The sequence below is a fragment of the Mchenga conophoros genome, linkage group LG13 (assembly GCF_057382185.1).
Source record: "Mchenga conophoros isolate Kocher_MC1m ecotype Shallow Benthic linkage group LG13, M_conophoros_male_GT1.1, whole genome shotgun sequence".
Lineage (NCBI taxonomy): Eukaryota > Metazoa > Chordata > Actinopteri > Cichliformes > Cichlidae > Mchenga > Mchenga conophoros.
Window position 1 is genome coordinate 2,901,256 of NC_140538.1, and position 18,953 is coordinate 2,920,208.

Here is an 18,953-nt window from a genome sequence, read left to right on the forward strand (position 1 = left end):
TCGATCCTCCTCCTATAGTCCCCCTTTGCCTCTCTGATGCCTCTCTTCAGGTTGGATCGGGCTGTGGTGTAGTAATCCCTGTTGCCAGACCTGAACGCAATGTTCCTCTCCTTCAGCAGCTGCCTGACCTCCCGGGTCATCCAGGGCTTTTGGTTGGGATAAGCCCGGATCCGTTTGACTGCTGTAACAGTGTCTATGCAGTGTTTTATATAGCAGAGGACACCGTCTGTGAACATTTGCTACATTAGAAGTGATAATGATGAATGAGCCCCTCGATACGAGGAGACAACATTTCTAGAACATTTAAAAAAAGCAGCGAGGGGTGCATTACCAACCGCTGGCTGTTTGTGGTACGCCTGCAGGTTTATGACCTCCCACTGTGCAAGTTCTTCCTCACCAAACAAGCCTGTATGAGCCTCGCTTTGTCACGGCCATGATGTCGCAGAGATGTTGGAAGCATTAAATTGTCCAAAGTTTATTGCAAAACTAACCCATTAATATTAAGACGACTTGTGTCATGAAGCTCCTGAAACACAGATTTTGTGCTGATGTTAAAGCCGGAGGAGTTCTGCAGCTGTGGAGTTACTGAGTCAGCCAGGGTTGGTCACTTTTACGCACCTCAGCAATCGGTGACCTCACTCTGTAACTCTAGTCTGACACTTACTGGCTGAGCTGCTGTACTTCAGCTTTGCAACTGAACCACTTACAGCGTATCAGGGAGGAAATTCGTTGAGCTGACTTATTGCAGCTGTGGACCATGGTGCACCTGTGGCAATGGGACTGGGAACACCTGCATTCAAAGATTATGAGGTGTGACCTAATAACAGTGTACCTGCGAAAAGAAGAGGTAAGTGCAAAGCTAGCATGGCCTACAGATCCCCAACATCCAGATGCACACATTCAGAATAAATTTCAAGCAAGCCTGAAAACGCTGGGAAAAGATGAAAACAAGCAGATTTGTGTGTTTTTGAATGTAACGTTTCCAACATGAAAGTCTTCTGACTGTTGGAAAACTTCTCCCAAGTCTCTGTTCGAGTTAACCAAAGTAACCGACCTGTAGTTATCCAACTGTTTTATGGTAGTACTCGTATCTGGCCACTTGGTGTCACTCTTCTCACATAAATACAGGTGTGGCACCTTCGCTACTTCTTTGGTTGCTATTCTTGCATTTCCCAGAATGCCTTCTGTGAATGTTCAGGCTGTTATCCTCGCAGTAGATGACGGGAGACGTTTCTAAACCTCTGTCACGCCCGCTCATCGTTGCGTTACAGGTTATGTCCTGTAAACACCATAAATCATTACAAACTGCTTAGAAACAGGCGACTCATACGTGCAGCAGAGTCACAGAAATGAAACGAGAGAGTGGCGTAAAGTCTGTAAACAGGTTTAATGTCTTTACGGTGTTTTGTTAGGAATAAGTCAAGATTCCTTCATTAAAAACAAGTCCAGGGGTTCTGAACCTATGGCCCGAGGGCCAGAATTGGACCGCTAAGAGTCCAGCCCGGCCCACTGCGTGGCTCTGGAAGGGAGGGCACAGATTTTAAAATAAGTGGTAGTAAAATACTTTCAATATTTTCATTAAAGTTTTTAGGTAATGGATAAAAATTTAAATGATTGTAAAAAGTTCCTTCTTTTTTACTCTCTGAAAAAAAGTAATATTTTTCATAGAAAAGACTTTTTCCTTTGCTTTATTATTTAAGGAGAATCTGGGAATTTGAACCATTTTTCAGGAATTTTGCACATTTATTTTTTAACATTTAATCCAGAAACATCAGGCTGACAGATTTCATCCATTTACTGCAACAGTATTTCTTTATCATATCGAAGAACTGAGATGTATTGTTGGGATTTCACTTTTTTTTCTTCTATCACGATATCTGAGACAGAAAAGTGGAGTTTAAGGTCAAATTGGGCTGAATGAGCCTCATCCGTGGTTTAGACATTTCAGTTTGTCAGTGTCTTGTCAGATTTATAGATCAGTGTAAATGAAGATCTGTTAGAGGGAGCTTCTTCCATATGATGGTGCTGACATGACGACTCCAGGAAATGTTTTTAACTTGAAAGAAATCCTTTTAAAAAAGATGAAACGGTAGAAGAAAATCTGTTTATGAATTTCTGCAGGTATGAAGTGATAAATTGTAACTTTTTATATTCAGACATATTTTTGTTGTTCCTGTGATCGTGTGATGTGTGTGAACAGGGCATGGTGGGAACTTGCACAGTGGTCGGGATGGAAGAAACCAGCGGTTAGCCACAGCTCATTCCAACCCCCCTGGACTCTGGGGGGCTCGTCTGCCCGCCTCTCTGTCTGTGAGGACATATGAACATGATTAAGATGACAGCTCTGTTTCTTTTTTCATCTTTCTGATGATTGTTTCTCAAGTCCAAGATGTCCAAAGAAGCCGGAGGCAGAGCACAGAAATACTCTGTGAGGCTAAAACGCTGTCCTGTTTCTCACGTCCGTCCAAAACTCTGAAAACAGACGGAATCGTAGTGAAGATGCTGGCTTCACGTGAGGGTGGACTGTGAACAACAGTAAACGTGATCGGTGTGCCGTGAGTAAAAGCATCGATGCGTGGGCCCGAAACATGAAGCTTCATAAACTGTAGTTCCTCTAGTGTCCACATGAGGCTCCAAAAAGCGAGCCAGTCCCCCAGCTACAGTAACTGGACCTCTGGTCTGTACTTTTGGAGACTTTTAATCCAGTACTTCGGTTTTCCGTGTGCTTTACTGCATTAACAGAAACCTGTGCTCTAGTTTGAGATTTAAGGATTTTCTTTGCCTGATTAATAGTCCAATTAGGGGAGGCTGAGCAAATCATCTAATTGGAAGGTTGCAGGTTCAATTCCTGGCTGCTTTGGTCTAAGTTTCCTTAGGCAGTATACCAAACCCAGAGTTGTTCCTGATGCACTCATTGGAGCATCAGTGTTATAACTAATTCATCACTCTGCATTTAAAAAAATTAAGTTCCCTAATAGAATATCCGACATGTCCAAATTCAGTTACGCTGAGTTTAAAAATGCCAGTAAATGTATTCAGTCGTGTAAACGGTCCATCAGCGTGTATTGTGTATTGTTATAGTTTGCATAGTTTCATAGTCACTGCAGCAGGACATATTTTAGGCTTCTGAGCTGTCAGCGAACAGTTTCCACTCATCTGCATCACTCTCACAGCCCAGCGCACCCCAAAGACCTTCAACAACAACAACACACACAAGGTCATCGTGCATTTCAAACACTGGATTAAGATCGGTCTTGTGATGCCTGTAAAAAGCAAATTTGGCTCCTGGAGGCAGGAGGTTACTCTCACTGAGCCGATAGCTGCTTCCTCTGGCAGATCTCATACTCAGTCATTTAACTCTGGCTAAGTGAGTAACTGATGAGCTCCAAGGGGATGGATCTTCAAAGTCTTCATCACCAGAATAATGTGCATCTGGAGGCAAAACATGACCATCAAGTTATCCACACACGCCCAACACACTGAATCAGGTGTCATAGGTCGTCTTGGTTTTCTGGTTTCAAACCAAAATAAGTGAAGCATTCGCAGATGAAAGCTTCGCGATCGTGTTTACTTGTGTCACATCTGCAACGGGTGTTATTTATGACATCAGCGACCCCAAATTAGTAAAGAACTAGTGTTAGATTTGATACAGCAAATATAATCACTTAAAAATCAGAAAACACAGAACTGGAGAGGACAAAACACTAACGGTGAGACTCAAAGAACTGGAGAAAGTGTTTATGTCCACGTTTTATAAACCATATATGATCCAACAGCTGCTGAAGTAAACCATCTGTTATGGCCAGGATGGCCGGTGTGTTTAAGGTGTGGACCCAAAATCAGACACACAAAGGACAGGACGAAAGTTAAAAAGCGAGCCATTTATTCAGGCTCATGAGAAACACAAAAAGCAAAGGTGAACTATAACAAGAACTCGGATAAGCAAACGATGACATGAACCTGAACCGAAGCTTGAAAATAATCCTGCGAATTGAAGAACACGATGCTGAACAGAGGAAGACAGAAGACGATACACAGGAGGGCAATGAGGGAAGTGAGAACACCTGAAGAAACACAGCTGACACAAATGAACCTGAACAGCAGGGAACACTGAACATGGAACAGCAGACCCTTCAAAGTAAAACAGGAAACTTAAAAGAATGTGGACAAGACAACATGTAAGACTGCACAGAGGACAGGAAACGACTCAGGAGACAGAAAAAACATAAACTAGACCAAAACTCAACTAAAACAAAGTAATAATAACAAAAATGTAACATTTTCTTAATGTTTAATAAGCAGAGAGAATTCAGAATTCGCAGCCCCCTGACAGCATCTGATGGTGTGAAGACAGTTTGACATAAATCAGTGCAGAGCTCACAATTTGATTAAGCAGCCACTTCAAAGTTGAATAAAGATGTATATTGACAGAGTCACTATTCTGTCACTTTGCTTAATAAATAGTAAATACTTGGATCATCGTGTCCACCACATGTCTGTTTTCCTCCCATCTGAACAGAAATTCTTCACATGAAGCATTTGTTTCTATTTCTGCTTCTTCTCCTGGTTTTTGACCTACATCAGCACCATCTGCGTGTTGGGAAAAACCATCCGGCTGTCGATCCTGAGGCCACGGCAGAATGTTAAATGTCTTGTTATGTTATGGTTCCTAACTGCGCTCCAGCCTGTCAGTAAATACTGCAGGCTGGTGTTGATCTTTCATGGAGAGAGTAAACACAATAACACGGCACTTTGACGTCACCGCGGAGGCTCGCACGGCCCTCTCAGTCCTCTGCGCTCCGCCGTGAAATCGTGGCTTTGACGTAGAGAAAAAGGACGCTGTGTGAAGCGGCCGGTCGGCGTATCGCCGGACGCATCTACAGATTGTAACCGTGGCGCCTGGGCCGTGTGGGCTGCAGATAACAGGTTTCTGGGAGCACAGACACACAGCACAGTTGTTGTTGTTGCTCTGATACAAAGGAGACATGCGTGAGGCTGACTTCAGAGGCAGCATTCATAATGCAGCCTCTGACCGACGGTGTCACTTCCCAGCATTTAGGAATCAGTCTGAATTATACGTCTCAGTACTTTAATACTACCTGTAAACGAAAGCTTTGTGTTTTTTGATTGAGTGTTTTAAATAAGTTCTTTTAAGCTATTTAAAAGGAGGTAATGTTGTACTTTTTCAGATCTTTGGAGCATTTTAAAAGAAAAGTGATGAATACTAGACCTTATTTTTATTATTTCAAAAGAAATAAACAGTACTATTAAGTGTTGTAGCTTTGTGTGTTCATACTTGGTGCAGGTAACGCTGATTCTGACGGAAAGGTGTCAGTATACACAGATCATTACAGTTCATGGTGTTTGAACTGCACCACCAATGAGCCCCTTAGCATCCAAACTGGACCCCAGAAGTAGTGTGATACTTTGGGCCATGTCCTGCTGGGAAACCTTGGGTCCTGCCATCCATGTGGATGTTTTCTAACGTGCAGCACCAACCTGAGCATCGTTCCAGACCATGTGGTCTTTCACGCGAGGTGCTCTTGATGTTTTTCAGTGCTTAAAAAACAGATTCAGGAATCTCACTAAGTCTGAGCTTCAGCACGATGATCTATGATCTATTAGTCTGAATAAACTGCATCAGGTTAACATGTGTGATGTAGAGGAACAGAAACAGGCTTTGGTGCCTCAGATCTTTGATCTGTTTTCTGAGAAATCGCCAGATAAAACTTCAAGAATTACATTTTATTACCATGTGGGGTAGGTGGCTGCTCAGAACACGTTCGAGCATGTGAAAGGTCTCCTTTTCACCAACATTTGGTGCCAGGTTTCCAGCCAACACTCTGAGTGTAGCTTTTTTTAGCACTTGCAACTGTAGCTAATGGTTGTGAAGTGGACAAACATCATTGATGTTCGCTACATAGTCGACACCGTTAAAAGAAAAATGATTTTGTGTGTGTATATCCTCTGCAGGAACGTTTTAACAACATAAGCTGACCCACCATAAAGACAATGACCATCCAAAAATGGGCCGAAGCACAAAATAAGGCAGAAACGAGTCCATGCGAATCCTCCAGACAGAAATAACATGAAACTTCATCAGGTCCAGATCCCGAGAGTCTAAGGAGAAGTCATGAAAAACTGATATGAACCTAAAAGGACAGTAATGTTAATATTATTACATATATCACCCCCAAAATAGAAAGGTCCATCAAGATAGTTTGTTTCTGGGCTAAATACCACCATCATTTACTTACAGAGTGAATCCCAGAGTCATGTGCATGTGAAGGTTCTCTGTGGGATTCTTTTGCCTTCAGATCCAGCTTCCTGTCTATACCCTGTGGACCAAAGTCTGTCAGAAAACACATTTGGATCCACTCAAGCTGAAGTGTCTGAGGAACAACGGCACGCAAACCTAAACTTAGCTCCGTTTGGGCTCCTTTAGAAATGCAGATTCCCGATCAGAGCGCAGCACACATCCTGAAAGGGCAAAGTAGTTGTCATCCCGAGAGCGACATTTATACGATACCCCCGGGACGACAGCTCCCTCAGCCAGTTAGTCTTGGAAATGTCACACAGAGCTCTGCTGCCAATGCTGGCAAAAGTTAAAAAGAGAAATTGTTACGCAAAGCTCAAATTCCAATTTCAAGGAGCTCCGTGTTACCTCGGAAAAGCATGAAGGGAACTGTAGAGCTGCTCTGTGTGCGAGCTAGCATCACGCTAATTATCACTATAATAATACAAATAATAAAAAGTATAACGACTGCACAGCTGAGCTGAATGTAACTAAAAATAGAGTAAATTACAGTCAATACACATCTATTGGTCAGTTATGCTAATTACAAACATGCAGTAAACTGACCGACGTGTTCATGAAGTGACGTCGAAGCACAAAAACTTTGTAAATGTCAGAGACACATCAGCTGAATTCAGTTTTGTTCATACAGCTCCAAATCATCACAACACTCGCCTCAAGGTGCTTTATGTTGTAAGTAGCGCTGTCAGCGTTAATGTTGGCGATCAGCGTTACCTTGCTAACGGAGATTTACCGCGTTAATGCGGTAATGGCGTTAACGTCATTTTAACGAGATTAACATTGACAGCACCAAGTGTAAGGTAGACCCTACAGTAATACATGCAGAGAAAAACCCAACAATCATGTGACCCCCTATGAGCAGCACTTTGGTGACAGTGGGAAGGAAAAACTCCCTTTTAACAGGAAGAAACCTCCAGCAGAACCAGGCTCAGGGAGGGGCGTGGCCATCTGCTGTGATTGGTTGGGGTGAGAGAAGGAAGCTGCAGAGAAAAAAAATGGAAACATATTGGATTTTTTTTTTATGTGAAATTTGTCTTAGAAAACATTTTCATAAGATATCCACCTGTGAAATTACCAACACTCACACACACACGCGCGCACACACACTCGCACACACGCGCACGCACACACGCGCGCACACACACACGCACACACACACAACACACACACACTCACACACACACGCACACACACACACACACACACACGCGCACGCACACACGCGCGCACACACACACGCACACACACACAACACACACACACTCACACACACACGCACACACACACACACACACACACGCGCACACACACACACGCACACACACACACACACACACACGCGCACACACACACACACACACTCGCACACACGCGCACGCACACACGCGCACACACACACACACACACACACACACACTCGCACACACGCGCACGCACACACGCGCACACACACACACACGCACACACACACACACTCGCGCACACGCGCACGCACACACGCGCACACGCACGCACACACACACACTCGCACACACGCGCACGCACACACACTCACACACAGATACTAAAAGCACAAATAACTTTGATCTTCAGTTTTATTTATGCAGCATGGATTCACAACAGTCCCTTCAAAGTGCTTTTCGTTGTGAGTTTCAGTGTCTGGAATAGATGCAAAATAAAGACACAGAAACTAAAAAAACACAAACAAATAAAAACTGATTCGAACAATAAAAGGGACAATAATAACTTCCATGGAAAAACCAAACAAACAATTTAATAAGTTTAAAAAATGACCACAAAGAGGCAGGAAACAAAAACACGAAGCATGTTTTTGTCATGAGTCGTGTTTGTTTGTTTTTGTTTATTTGTTTAGAGGGGTTGGGGGATTCTCCTGAATCGTCTTCACTTCTTCTGAGTTGGGATTTTATTGTGTCTTAGCGTCTGAAGCTGTCATCAACCGCTGTGTGGAAAATGACGTTTTGCAGTTATGAATCCAGGACTCTCGAGACTAAAATAAATAATTTTATTTTCATGTTTCTCTCTTCTTTGACTTTCCGATAATTATTCTTTCGACTGCTCCGTTTCGCTGTCTCCACATTAGACCGTCTGCTTCCAGTTCCCTCTACCTCAGCATCCTCCTCTGTCACACCAACCCTCTGCATGTCCTCCTGCATTCCATCCATCAATCTTCTCCGAGGTCTTCCTTTCTTCCCTCCTGCCTGAGAGCTCCAGTGTATCCGCCCTCCCTCCTCTGCACAGGTCCAAACCATCTCAGCCTCGTCTCCTCAGCTTTATCTCCATTTTATTCTGATAAAATGGAGATAAAGTTTTTGTTGGACTTTGTGAGATTTCGAGGATGAACTCAGCCACCCGCGTCCTGCACAATCCAAAATACTGTATTTTAAAAATTTGCCCCAAACTTCGAGCTCACTGACATCCTGAAAATAGTTCACAAACTAGTTTGAGACTAAAGTTTGATCACAAATTTCTACATTTGAAGGACAAGGTCTGCGCATACAGAGAGGAGCCCCGCCCACACCTCGGACACTCGCACCACTTGTCTGTTTTGCTAACAGACTCGTCAGACGCTGCAAACTGGTTCTGAGACAGGTGAGAATTTGGCCTGCAGGAGCTCTCAGCGCCCTTCAGGACTCTTGTGCACACTGACTGGGACATGTTTAGGGAGGCTGCAACAAATGTTGACCGCACCAACTTAGTACACATCTGTGACCACGCATCCCTACCAGATGCGCTGAACGCACGGTTTGATGCTCAGAATGATGTGTTGCTACGTTCTACAGTTGGACTATCCAGAGCGTCCTGAGCAGCTGCATCCCTGTCTGGTATGGTAACTGCACTGTATCGGATTGCAAGACCTGATAGTGAGAGCAGCTGAGAAGATCATTGGAGCCTCTCTTCCCTCCATAACAGACAGCTATCGCACCCGCTCCATCCGCAAAGCCACCAGCATTGTGGAGGACCCCACACACCCCTCACACACACTCTTCACCCTGCTGCCTTCTGGCAAGAAGTACCAGAGCATCCAGGTGCTCACTGCCCGACTGAGGAACAGTTTCTTCCCCCAAGCCGTCAGACTCCTGAACACTCAGTGACACACACAGCTGCATACACATCACTGCCGAGCACTTATCTGCAGTATCACACACACACACACACTTTATGTATTTCTGTGTTGATCGTCTGTTATGTCATATGCAGCACCAGGGTCTCAGAGGAACGCTGTCTCGTTTCACTCTGCACTGTCCCACTGCACATGGCTGAAAGGACAATAAAAGCCACTTGACTTGAGTTGACAATTTGTGATTGGATGTGCAGATATAGTAGCAAAAAATAATCTTGGATTGTAGACTAAAGTAAATGTGATCTTGGAAGATATCGAGTTAATGCAGTGCATCATGGGAGGATCTTCAGTGTCCAGGAGCAGAATGAAGCTGTGAACTGGTGCAGTAAGCACAGGACAGCAAACCTCAAAAGAGTCTGCAGTCTACACACAACATGCACAGCCTCTGCTGTTTACTGTCCTGTTATAAATATACAAGGCTGGCCGTGTGTGTGTGTTTGTGTGTGTGTGCTGGCTGCACAGCAGCCGCCTGTTGCAGAATAATTTAAACTGTTTATTTGATTTGGAGGACAGCCTACGCGGGGCTTCCACAATCTGGCTCTCCATCAGGGCTAAAAGCGTCCGAGCTCTGCATCACGCCGTCTATTTTCAGCAGGCCTTCGCTTCCTGCTAATAAAAACAGCACGTCGCTTCAGGAGAACTGTGGCGTCACACGCTGACCGCACACATGCTCGGCAGTATTTCTGGTGTGGAAGCGAGGCCTCTGTGTCACATTGTGAGTGGGTGGGTGTCAGGAGAAGTTTTTACAGACTGAAGGGAAGTGAGGAGGTGATCTGTGTGGGAGCGGGTGACATCTCCAGGGTGGAGGGAGATCTCTGTGACTAGTTCGCTCACAGCCCGAGTGCACACTACAGTATTACTGAGGTGTTAAAGAGTCAGCATGATGGTGGCTCCAGATCCTGTCCACATTATGTCATCAATGATCTGATTACAACTGGAAAACTCTACAAAAGTCACTGCGAAACTCGACTGATGCACTCTGCAAAGGTTTAATGGAAACAGCTGATACAGGACCCACCAAAAAAGCCTAAATGACTACAAAAAGGTTCACAAAGTAATGAAAAATGGCCCTAAAAAGACACAAAATAATGCATGTAAAATTAAAATATGGTACAAAATTACCACAAAAGGGTCCACATCAACTCAGAATGAGCACAACAGACCCCCAAAATAAGAAACGTGCAAAATTATGACAAAAAAGATGGAAAGTAACAGAAATAAATTCTCCCAAAGAGCCAGCATCTCATCCAAAACCCCACAACAACATCAAAATAGAAAAACCCACAAAAGATTGTCAGAAATATCTACAGTAATGCAGTAAAGTACAAAGAGACGCCAAAGAAGATCAAATGCTCACAAATAGGTGAAAAACAAAACTCCCCCAAAAAACTACAAAATGCTGCAAATTCCGTGCAAACAGCATCGAAACACAAACACACCAAAAAAATTAAAATGAACACAATATAATTCAAAACAATCTCAAAATTGTGAGAAAAGGTAACAAATGTCTCAAAACTGCCACACAACAAAACACAGTGGCCGTAAAATAATAACACAACCACAGAGAAACTCCCAAATATACAAAATGACCTAAAAACAAACTCCAACAAACACAAAGTGTTTGTTTAGCTTGGCACAAACTGCACGTATGGGCATTTAAGTGAACACACAGCAAACAGCATGCCTGGTGTTTGTGAACTTTACGAATCCTTTTAGAGCATCGAAACATGCAGTTTGGTTTGTGTCAGCTTGTTTTTCAGATTTACAGTCCTGGATGAACCTCTGTAAACTCTCCATTTCAACCCTAAATCTGTAAAACTGTACCTGACATATTTAAAACAGGTACAAATCAGTTGGCTGTGGACTGTGAGCACCCTAACAGGATAACACATCCTGAGGAGGATCGCCCACATCCTGTTTCTCTCTGGTTTGATGTCAGCAGTGAACACAAATCAGCCAAACGAATGCCTTTATCAGAGTGAATTTCCATAAAGTAGGCTGTGTGTGTGTGGGTGGGTGTTTCCCAGCAGAAAGATGCCCAAATGGGCTGCCTACGTCTTTATCATGAAATGCCAAACTCAACTAGTGAGTCACGCTTACAGATGAGTCACTGTTAGAGTTTCAGGACTAAAGTGTGTTTTTTACCCACAAAGATGTTATAATTTCATTAAAGTGTCCTCTTCCGTTTGGAGCAGAGTGACGGACCCCAAACAGCTGAAGAGCTTTATCCCAAAATATGATGAATACAGCTGACACCCTCTCGTGAGTGGGGTTATTATAGAGGTCCAGCGATCCTGCAGTGACAAAAAGGGGACGAGACAGCCGCAAACTCCAAACGGCCAAAGGTGGAGGGAAATGACCGTAAAGACACAAATCAGACAGGAAACACCTTTAAAATCACAAAAAAGACATAGAATGATTAAAAATGACCAGACATGATGCCGTGTGACTACTATTAACATAAAAATACTTCAAATGTCTACAGAAAGGCAAAAATGTCCACAAAGCCCACAATCATGCAAAATGCCTGCAGGGGAACACTAAAGAACTCAGGAAAAATGCAAAAATGATCACAAAAGGGACCAAAAAGTCACAAAAAGGCATAAAGGGACCCCAAAGCACCAAAAACAGACAGAAAATGAACACAAAACAAGCAGAACACAACTTCAAATGACAGAAAAGATGCAAAACAATTACAGAAGCACAAAAAACTACAACATATCACATATAACACCAAAATGTGCAAAAATGACCCAACAAACACAAAATGTTGCAAAATGAGTGAAAAGAGGCACAAATGAACTACAAACCTTATGAAAAATGCACCAAACACTCAATGTAGACACAAAACAACCAGGTTTCAACTTTAATGTGTTCCATAAAAGCTGAAAACGGTGTAGCAGCAACACAGTCCCAGATCCTGATGCTACCACCACCATGCTCGGTGCTGTGTTCTCACCGTCCCTCCCTCAAACATGCCTCTTGTCCTTGTGGCCAAACAGCTCAGTCTTCGTCTTTTTGGCTCATCCATTTGGGCAGCTGTGAATTCCAGCTGAGCTTGAAGGTGTTGATTTTGGTGCCGGGGCTCCTTCCTGTCCATGATGTTGTAAAATGAGCTTCACTGTGGCGGGCTTCAGCCTTGGCTGTTCCAGGTTGTTCCTGGAGATCCTAACCCACTTCCTTCCTTCCAGAGCTCGGTGGTGACACATCTAAAGAACTTAGACTTCGGTACGACTGCGTGATGTGACGATCTCTAAAATCTGCAGCTGTTTAGAAGAAGAGAGAACTTCCCAGCTTGTTGTTCTGAGTATGATGAGCTGTCTCGTTTATCATGTTTCTTTTTCTCTTTTTTGAGGATATGTGGTCCCTTTTGCCATTTCACTATTTTTATTATATTATTGGCCATCTGTCTCTTTGACACTGTGAATATTTAATGTTTGTTAAGTTCATGAAGAAGTGCGTCAGCCTCAAAATGTCTTGGGGGAAGGATGACGCCGGAGCATTTTGCAGTTTTTAAGCTCTGCCTGTATTGGTTTATCTCACGTTTTTGACATGTTTTTGTGTTTTATGTTTACTTCATGCTGCGTCTGCTGCCAAGAACTGATGGAAAATAGCTGATAGCTTAATCGGGTCATGAGATCAATGTTTTTGTGCTGCTCCCTGATAAAGACAGGCTGAAACGAGGCTAATGTGGTTGTAAATGGCGTTTCTGTTGATAATAACCTGAAGGCTGAGGGTTCAAATCCAGCTGGAGCGGTGAATTATTATAAGTAAAAGCATATATGACACTTATGTCCACATTAATCACCAGAACGCTGCTTTTTGACATCTTTAATAAACAAGATGTGATAAATGTGAAACTCGAGGCCGTCCGAGTGTAAAGTGCCACATTAATGCTCCCACGGTGAACCGTGGAGTGTTTTCTTTGGAATAAAGCGTTCCAGGAAACGAGGCTTCATCTTTCAGACTAATATGCTTCAGACAGTTGATGCACTCTATATTTATCCCGATGTTGGCCCGCTGCTGGGTTACTCCTGTCGACTGTTTGTAACTCAGTAATGACTGGGGGCAAAGAGCATTAAGAAGTAAATATTCAGAGGCATGCTGGGTAATGTAGTGCTACTAGATATTCGCTTGACCTTAAGCTCGCGGATAAAGCGACAATGTTCGCAGTGCGCTGACCCTGGAGGAGAGGGACCTAAATACGAAGCTCATTTTGTCCCCGTTTGACTTCAATCTGATTTGGTGTCGTGGACGTCCACGCGAGAGGCCCGACAGACTTCGTTTCCCACAATGCACCAGGTGTGAACCCGTGAAACGCTGCGCGGTGCGGACGTGTTTGACAGTAATTCAAAAATGGGGCAGCGGAGCAGATAAGAGTGACCGCGGCGGAGTGTGACGAAGGCCTCCAGACACCCCGAAGCTCCCCGAGCTTCTCCGACTCCTCCTGCTTTGTGTCCGTTTGCCTCTTTAGCTTGTTTGTGTGCTGCTCGCGGAGCCTCACGCGCTGATCGACAAAAACGGGAATGAATGAGGACAGCAGGCTGTGAAAAAGGTGAGCGCAGGGAAGCAGGTGAGGTCTCACTCTGCTGCCGTTTCCGGACACCGGAAATCATTCCGTCCAAAGAAAAATGCACAAAACCAGACTAACGGCGGTCAACGTGCCACGTGTTGTTGTGGTGATCGCACCGGTGACGTATGCGTTGTGTTTTTGATTTTAGCTTTAAAATCAGCTGTTTGGTGGGATTTCTTTCAGTTCATGTCGGGTTAATGATTATGATCCTTGACGTCATGTTTGTGTGAATGCAACACTTTTTCCACTGAAGCTTCAGACACACTTGCAGCACACCTGGACAGTCACCAGTTTAGAGACACCTCACAGAGAGGCCCCAGCGGGTTCGAGTCCGGGCATCATAATTTAAAATCAAATCACTTGTATTGTCACATCACATGTGCAGGTACACGGGTACAGTACATGCGAGTGAAATTCTTGTGTGTGAGCTTCGCAAGCAACAGAGTTGTGCAAAAATACAAATAACATAAAACACGCAAAAATATAAGAATGGCTAAATCTGAGAGTAATAAATACATGTACAATATAAGAGTGCATGCATTCTAAAACGCACCACGAGATTCATCAAATACACTTGATGCTTTTTTCAGTGGGACCCAAAACAATCATTGTTTTCAGGGTTTTTCCTGAACAGGTGCTAAAATAGTACCTGCTCGCTGGGCTACAAAGCTATCTGAGCAGGTACTGAAATGTGATGTCATCAGACCGCATGCCACCGATTGGCTGCTCAGTGGTGTCACTCGATGAGTCACGAGAGCGTCTCATTCCCGAAAATTAAACTGCCATTTTTGAAACCCAGTAACAAGGGAAACGGCTCCCCGAGTCACCTTGTATGGATTAATTACAGTTAAGATAAGATAAGACTTTATTGATCCCACACGGGGAAATGTGTGCATTACCTCGACTCAGGTAGAGATAGCAGAAGAAAAATACAAACAAATACAAAATAAATAAGATAATAAACGGTAGCATACACCATATGTGATTATGCACAGAGGGTTGTTGAAATATGCAACAAATAAATGGAACTAATTAAAATAATTATCCTAAAAATATGTGACAAATTGTTTCTGAATTGATTTACCTACTCACTTTTATTTGTTTTGGTTTTTTTTGTTAAAATAATCATTTTTTATTAACGTTTTTTTTTTTTTTTACTTTGCCGTCCTCTGTATTTGTTTCCTTTTGCAAATTCAAAGTGTTTTCATGAGGTCACATTTTTAAGGTTTTGGTTGATGGACATCAAAATTGAAAGTAATAATGAAAGGAGCCGAGAAATTATCTAAAACTTAATTTAATAACAAATTAGTTTGTTTATTTGTGAAGTTTGCAATTTTGGCCGCTTCGGTCCTCCGTGGCTTCACACAGCGGAGTTACGTTTGCACTGATGGCGGCGCTGTAAACCGTCGCAGACTCTGTGGGAGGACACCCGAAGGATGAATACCAGCCCTGCTGTTTCTCGTTATTCGGTTTATGATATTTAATTTCGTCGTTTTTGTTTCTGCAGTTTCTTTTTTAGGCTTTGATCTTCGTGAGGGCAGAAACCAGTGAGCCGAGCCCCTGAGGAGTGAGTCCTCTCGCGGTCACACGATCTTCGGCGCTAGCTACACACAGCTACAGCTAACGGGGACCAGCGGACCGAGCGGCGGCTCCTCGCTTCGGTATGATGCCCGGTGACAGCAGTATGGCCTCCCTGGTTCAGAGGATAGCTCGGCAGGCTCTCGTCACCTTCAGGAACACACCCGCGGTGGGCGACGAGGCTTCCAAGTCCTTCCTGGAGAACCACGGCAAGCTCCGGAGCCTGATGTCGGAAGTGCGGGCTGCCGACCTGAAGCTCGTCCCGCGGAGAGCCGAGGACGGCGACGCGCCCCCTGCTCAGCACCCGTATCACCGCCTTGCGCCCCCGGTCACCTACATGCACATCTGTGAGACGGACCATTTCAGCATGGGGGTGTTCCTGCTGAAGAGCGGGGCCTCTATCCCGCTGCACGACCACCCGGGCATGCACGGCGTGCTCAAAGTCATGTACGGGAAGGTCCGGATAAGCTGCTTCGACCGGCTCGAGCGACCGGGCGGGGGCGGGGACGCGCTGCCCCGGGCGGAGATGGGCGCTCTGCGGCGCTACGTGCTTCGCTCCACCGGGGAGTACACGGAGGAGAGTGGACCCTGCGTCCTCTCCCCCGACCGGGACAACCTCCACCAGATTGACGCCGTGGATGGGCCCACAGCTTTCATGGACATCTTAGCCCCGCCGTACGACCCGGACGACGGCAGGGACTGTCACTACTACAAGGTGCTGCCCGGGGACGGGGTCAAAGACTCGGAGCAGACGGAGAAGGAGGTCTGGCTCATGGAGATCTCGCAGCCTCCGGAATTCTGGTGCGGAGGGGAGCCGTACCCGGGCCCGGAGGTGTGCCTCTGATCCCCCCTCCACCCTCCCGGAGCCCTGCAGCCTGGCTGGATCCACAAAGGATCTCCACAGTCATCATCAGAGCCGCCAGCAGGCGCAGAGTAAAGGGCCAAATGTGGGATTAAATTGTGGTAAAAGGTAGAAATGATGCATCAGCCCTGCAGCACACACTCTGGAGCGTGAATTTTATTCACCCCAGCTTCTGCTTCAGTTGGACAAACATCGGAGCCTCAGGCAACAGTAAACGACTTCCTGCCTGTGCTGTGATCCCCGTGGATGTGACGGTCAGGAACCCACATCTGAATCATTGTGTTGATGTGCTGACTTTCAGGAAGTAGTTTTATTTTTAAAAACTGAGGCTCTTTACTCTACAGAGACTCCAGTTAAGCCAGAGTCTGTCCTGAAACCTGACTGAAGCTCATAAACCTCTCTTGGAATTTATATTTACTCTGCTCAGTGACACTAACCTGTATGGAGGACCCCAGCTGCCCAAATCACACACAAATCCATTGTTGAATCGACAGTTTTCTTGTTTCCAGGCTGTCAAAATGGGGGAAAAATAGATGTGCAGGACTGAAACGACCACAGTGAAATCCAGCCAATAAGCCTTAATGCATCAATAAGTTTATTAATAGTCCATGGGCATAGATGAATATTGGATTCATAAAATTTAATTTACTGCTGTATAATAAAATAATTCTCCCATTTCGTTACCTTCCCAGTTATTCGTTTATAAAAGTGTTTAAAATGATTTAAAATTGGTATAGAGTTCTAGGTAATACGCTAATTTGTGATTCGCCATTAAATATGTAGGAATATGAGCATCAGAAAACTCCATGTTGTTTGTATGCATTGCTAACTCTTCAAAGAATGTATAGATAAATAAGGGATTAAAGAGATTCTAGGCCAAAGGTTTGACTATGAAGGAAAACATAAAAAGAAATATAAAAAATAAAGTAAAATAATGCAGAAGCAACTTAGCTGTGAAAGTATTAAATGACCCAATAATACATGTTAGTATTTTAATTATCTATTAATTTATAAATGAGCAGGTGGTGGATAAATAATTTAAATTTAAATATTTATTCTATAAAGTGACAGTTTTTGTTTTCTTATTATTTTGTTAATCATTTTCTTTTCTTTGTTTCCAAATTTTGTTTTTGTAAAATCAAAATGTTTGTGATGTTAACTTTTTGATTTCGGTGGATTGATGCCAAAATAGAAAATGAATTTAAAAAGGACAGAAAGAGGTTAACTGCAGAAATTTGTGTTTTTGGCGGCTTCAGTCTTCCATAAAGTGTTGAATCTGAATCTGACCGACAGCTGTTTCGTTACAGTCACATCTGGACTGATTTTCAAAGCTAAAATCAGACCAGGTGTTTTTATTTCACACCTGAAAGTTGATAATGCTGCGTTTGAGAAAAGTCTGGAATTTTCTGCTTTCATTTTGACTGAATTTTTCAATAATACTAACAATAACAATAATAATTGGGATGTTTTAATACACGTCAGTACTTCATGTCCTTCAGTCTGAGGACCTCACTGGTAGTGAGTGACTTGCGGTGTTTATTCAAAAGAAGGTTTCAGGTACAGGAACAACTACAGAGGACTGTAACTGCTGAAATAATTACTTATTAGGAACAAAACCATATTGGAAACAAATGCAAGCATTAATTACACTTTTATGAACTTAATTATGTTCACTTTGGTTTTCTTTATTAACCAACTTTAAATATTTTCCTTTCCTCTTGTCACCTGATTTATTTCCCCAAATATCTTTTATTTTTACTTTATTTTTTTTCTACTGTTCTGCTTCAGCTAAACCATCTGAAACATACAAATAATAAAACTGTAAAACTGCCTAAATCACAAATGAACATATCAGTGGTAAACATTTATACTTTTGCCCAAAGCAGAAATAAAATGAAAAATGAATTGGGGGGTAATGTACTTTAAAATAAATAAGTACTGCTAATTGAAATAAATACAGTAATAAATAGAAATCAGTTCATTTATGTCCATGTAGCATTAATATTCACTTTGATGGCTTTATTAGCAAATGTATAATACCATAATGTAATTTATATTTTTGGCTTCTCTGGTTCTCCGTACACGTGTACCCAGCCGCTACCATGTATTACTCTCCGCATGAGGGGAAGCAAAAACGTCCCAGGCTCCTGGCTGCTCCTTGAAAGCAGCACTGAAGGACCACTGCAGGACCCTGCTGATGTCTCTTTACTCGTCTTCCTGCTTCAGGCTTTGTGACGTCAGAGCTTCGGGTCTCTTTTGAAGACTGAAATCTCGTAAAGCTGCAGATTTTCTCGTGTTAGGACTCTTTACGCCGTCGCCGCCTTTTCTTCTTCTTCTCCTTTCTGAGAGACTCCTCAGGACTGTGTTCATGTTTGTATCTCCGATTGAAAGATGTGCACTAAATCGAGTTTATCAGCACAAAGTGTCTTTAAGAGAAATGTCAGAAAATGTCCATGTGATTACAAAATAAAGAGAAAAGAAA

General features: G+C 43.5%; 1 protein-coding gene across 2 annotated transcripts; it reads left to right on the forward strand.

Annotated features, from left to right (window-relative positions):
* The first annotated feature begins 13,801 nt into the window (after positions 1-13,801).
* adob (2-aminoethanethiol (cysteamine) dioxygenase b) lies at positions 13,802-18,953 on the forward strand. 2 transcript variants are annotated; one of them, XM_085296077.1, is made up of 2 exons: positions 13,802-14,031; positions 15,539-18,953. In XM_085296077.1, the coding sequence occupies exon 2, from the start codon at positions 15,695-15,697 to the stop codon at positions 16,451-16,453; it is 759 nt and encodes a 252-aa protein (XP_085152203.1). In that variant the 5' UTR covers positions 13,802-14,031; positions 15,539-15,694; the 3' UTR covers positions 16,454-18,953. The 2 variants fall into 2 exon arrangements, with proteins under 2 accessions (XP_085152203.1, XP_085152202.1); XM_085296076.1 differs by having other exon boundaries at positions 13,802-14,013.

What these genes read in the sequence shown, in the direction of transcription:
- adob (XM_085296077.1), top strand. Translation starts at nt 15,695, where the DNA reads ATGATGCCCGGTGACAGCAGTATGGCCTCCCTGGTTCAGAGGATAGCT.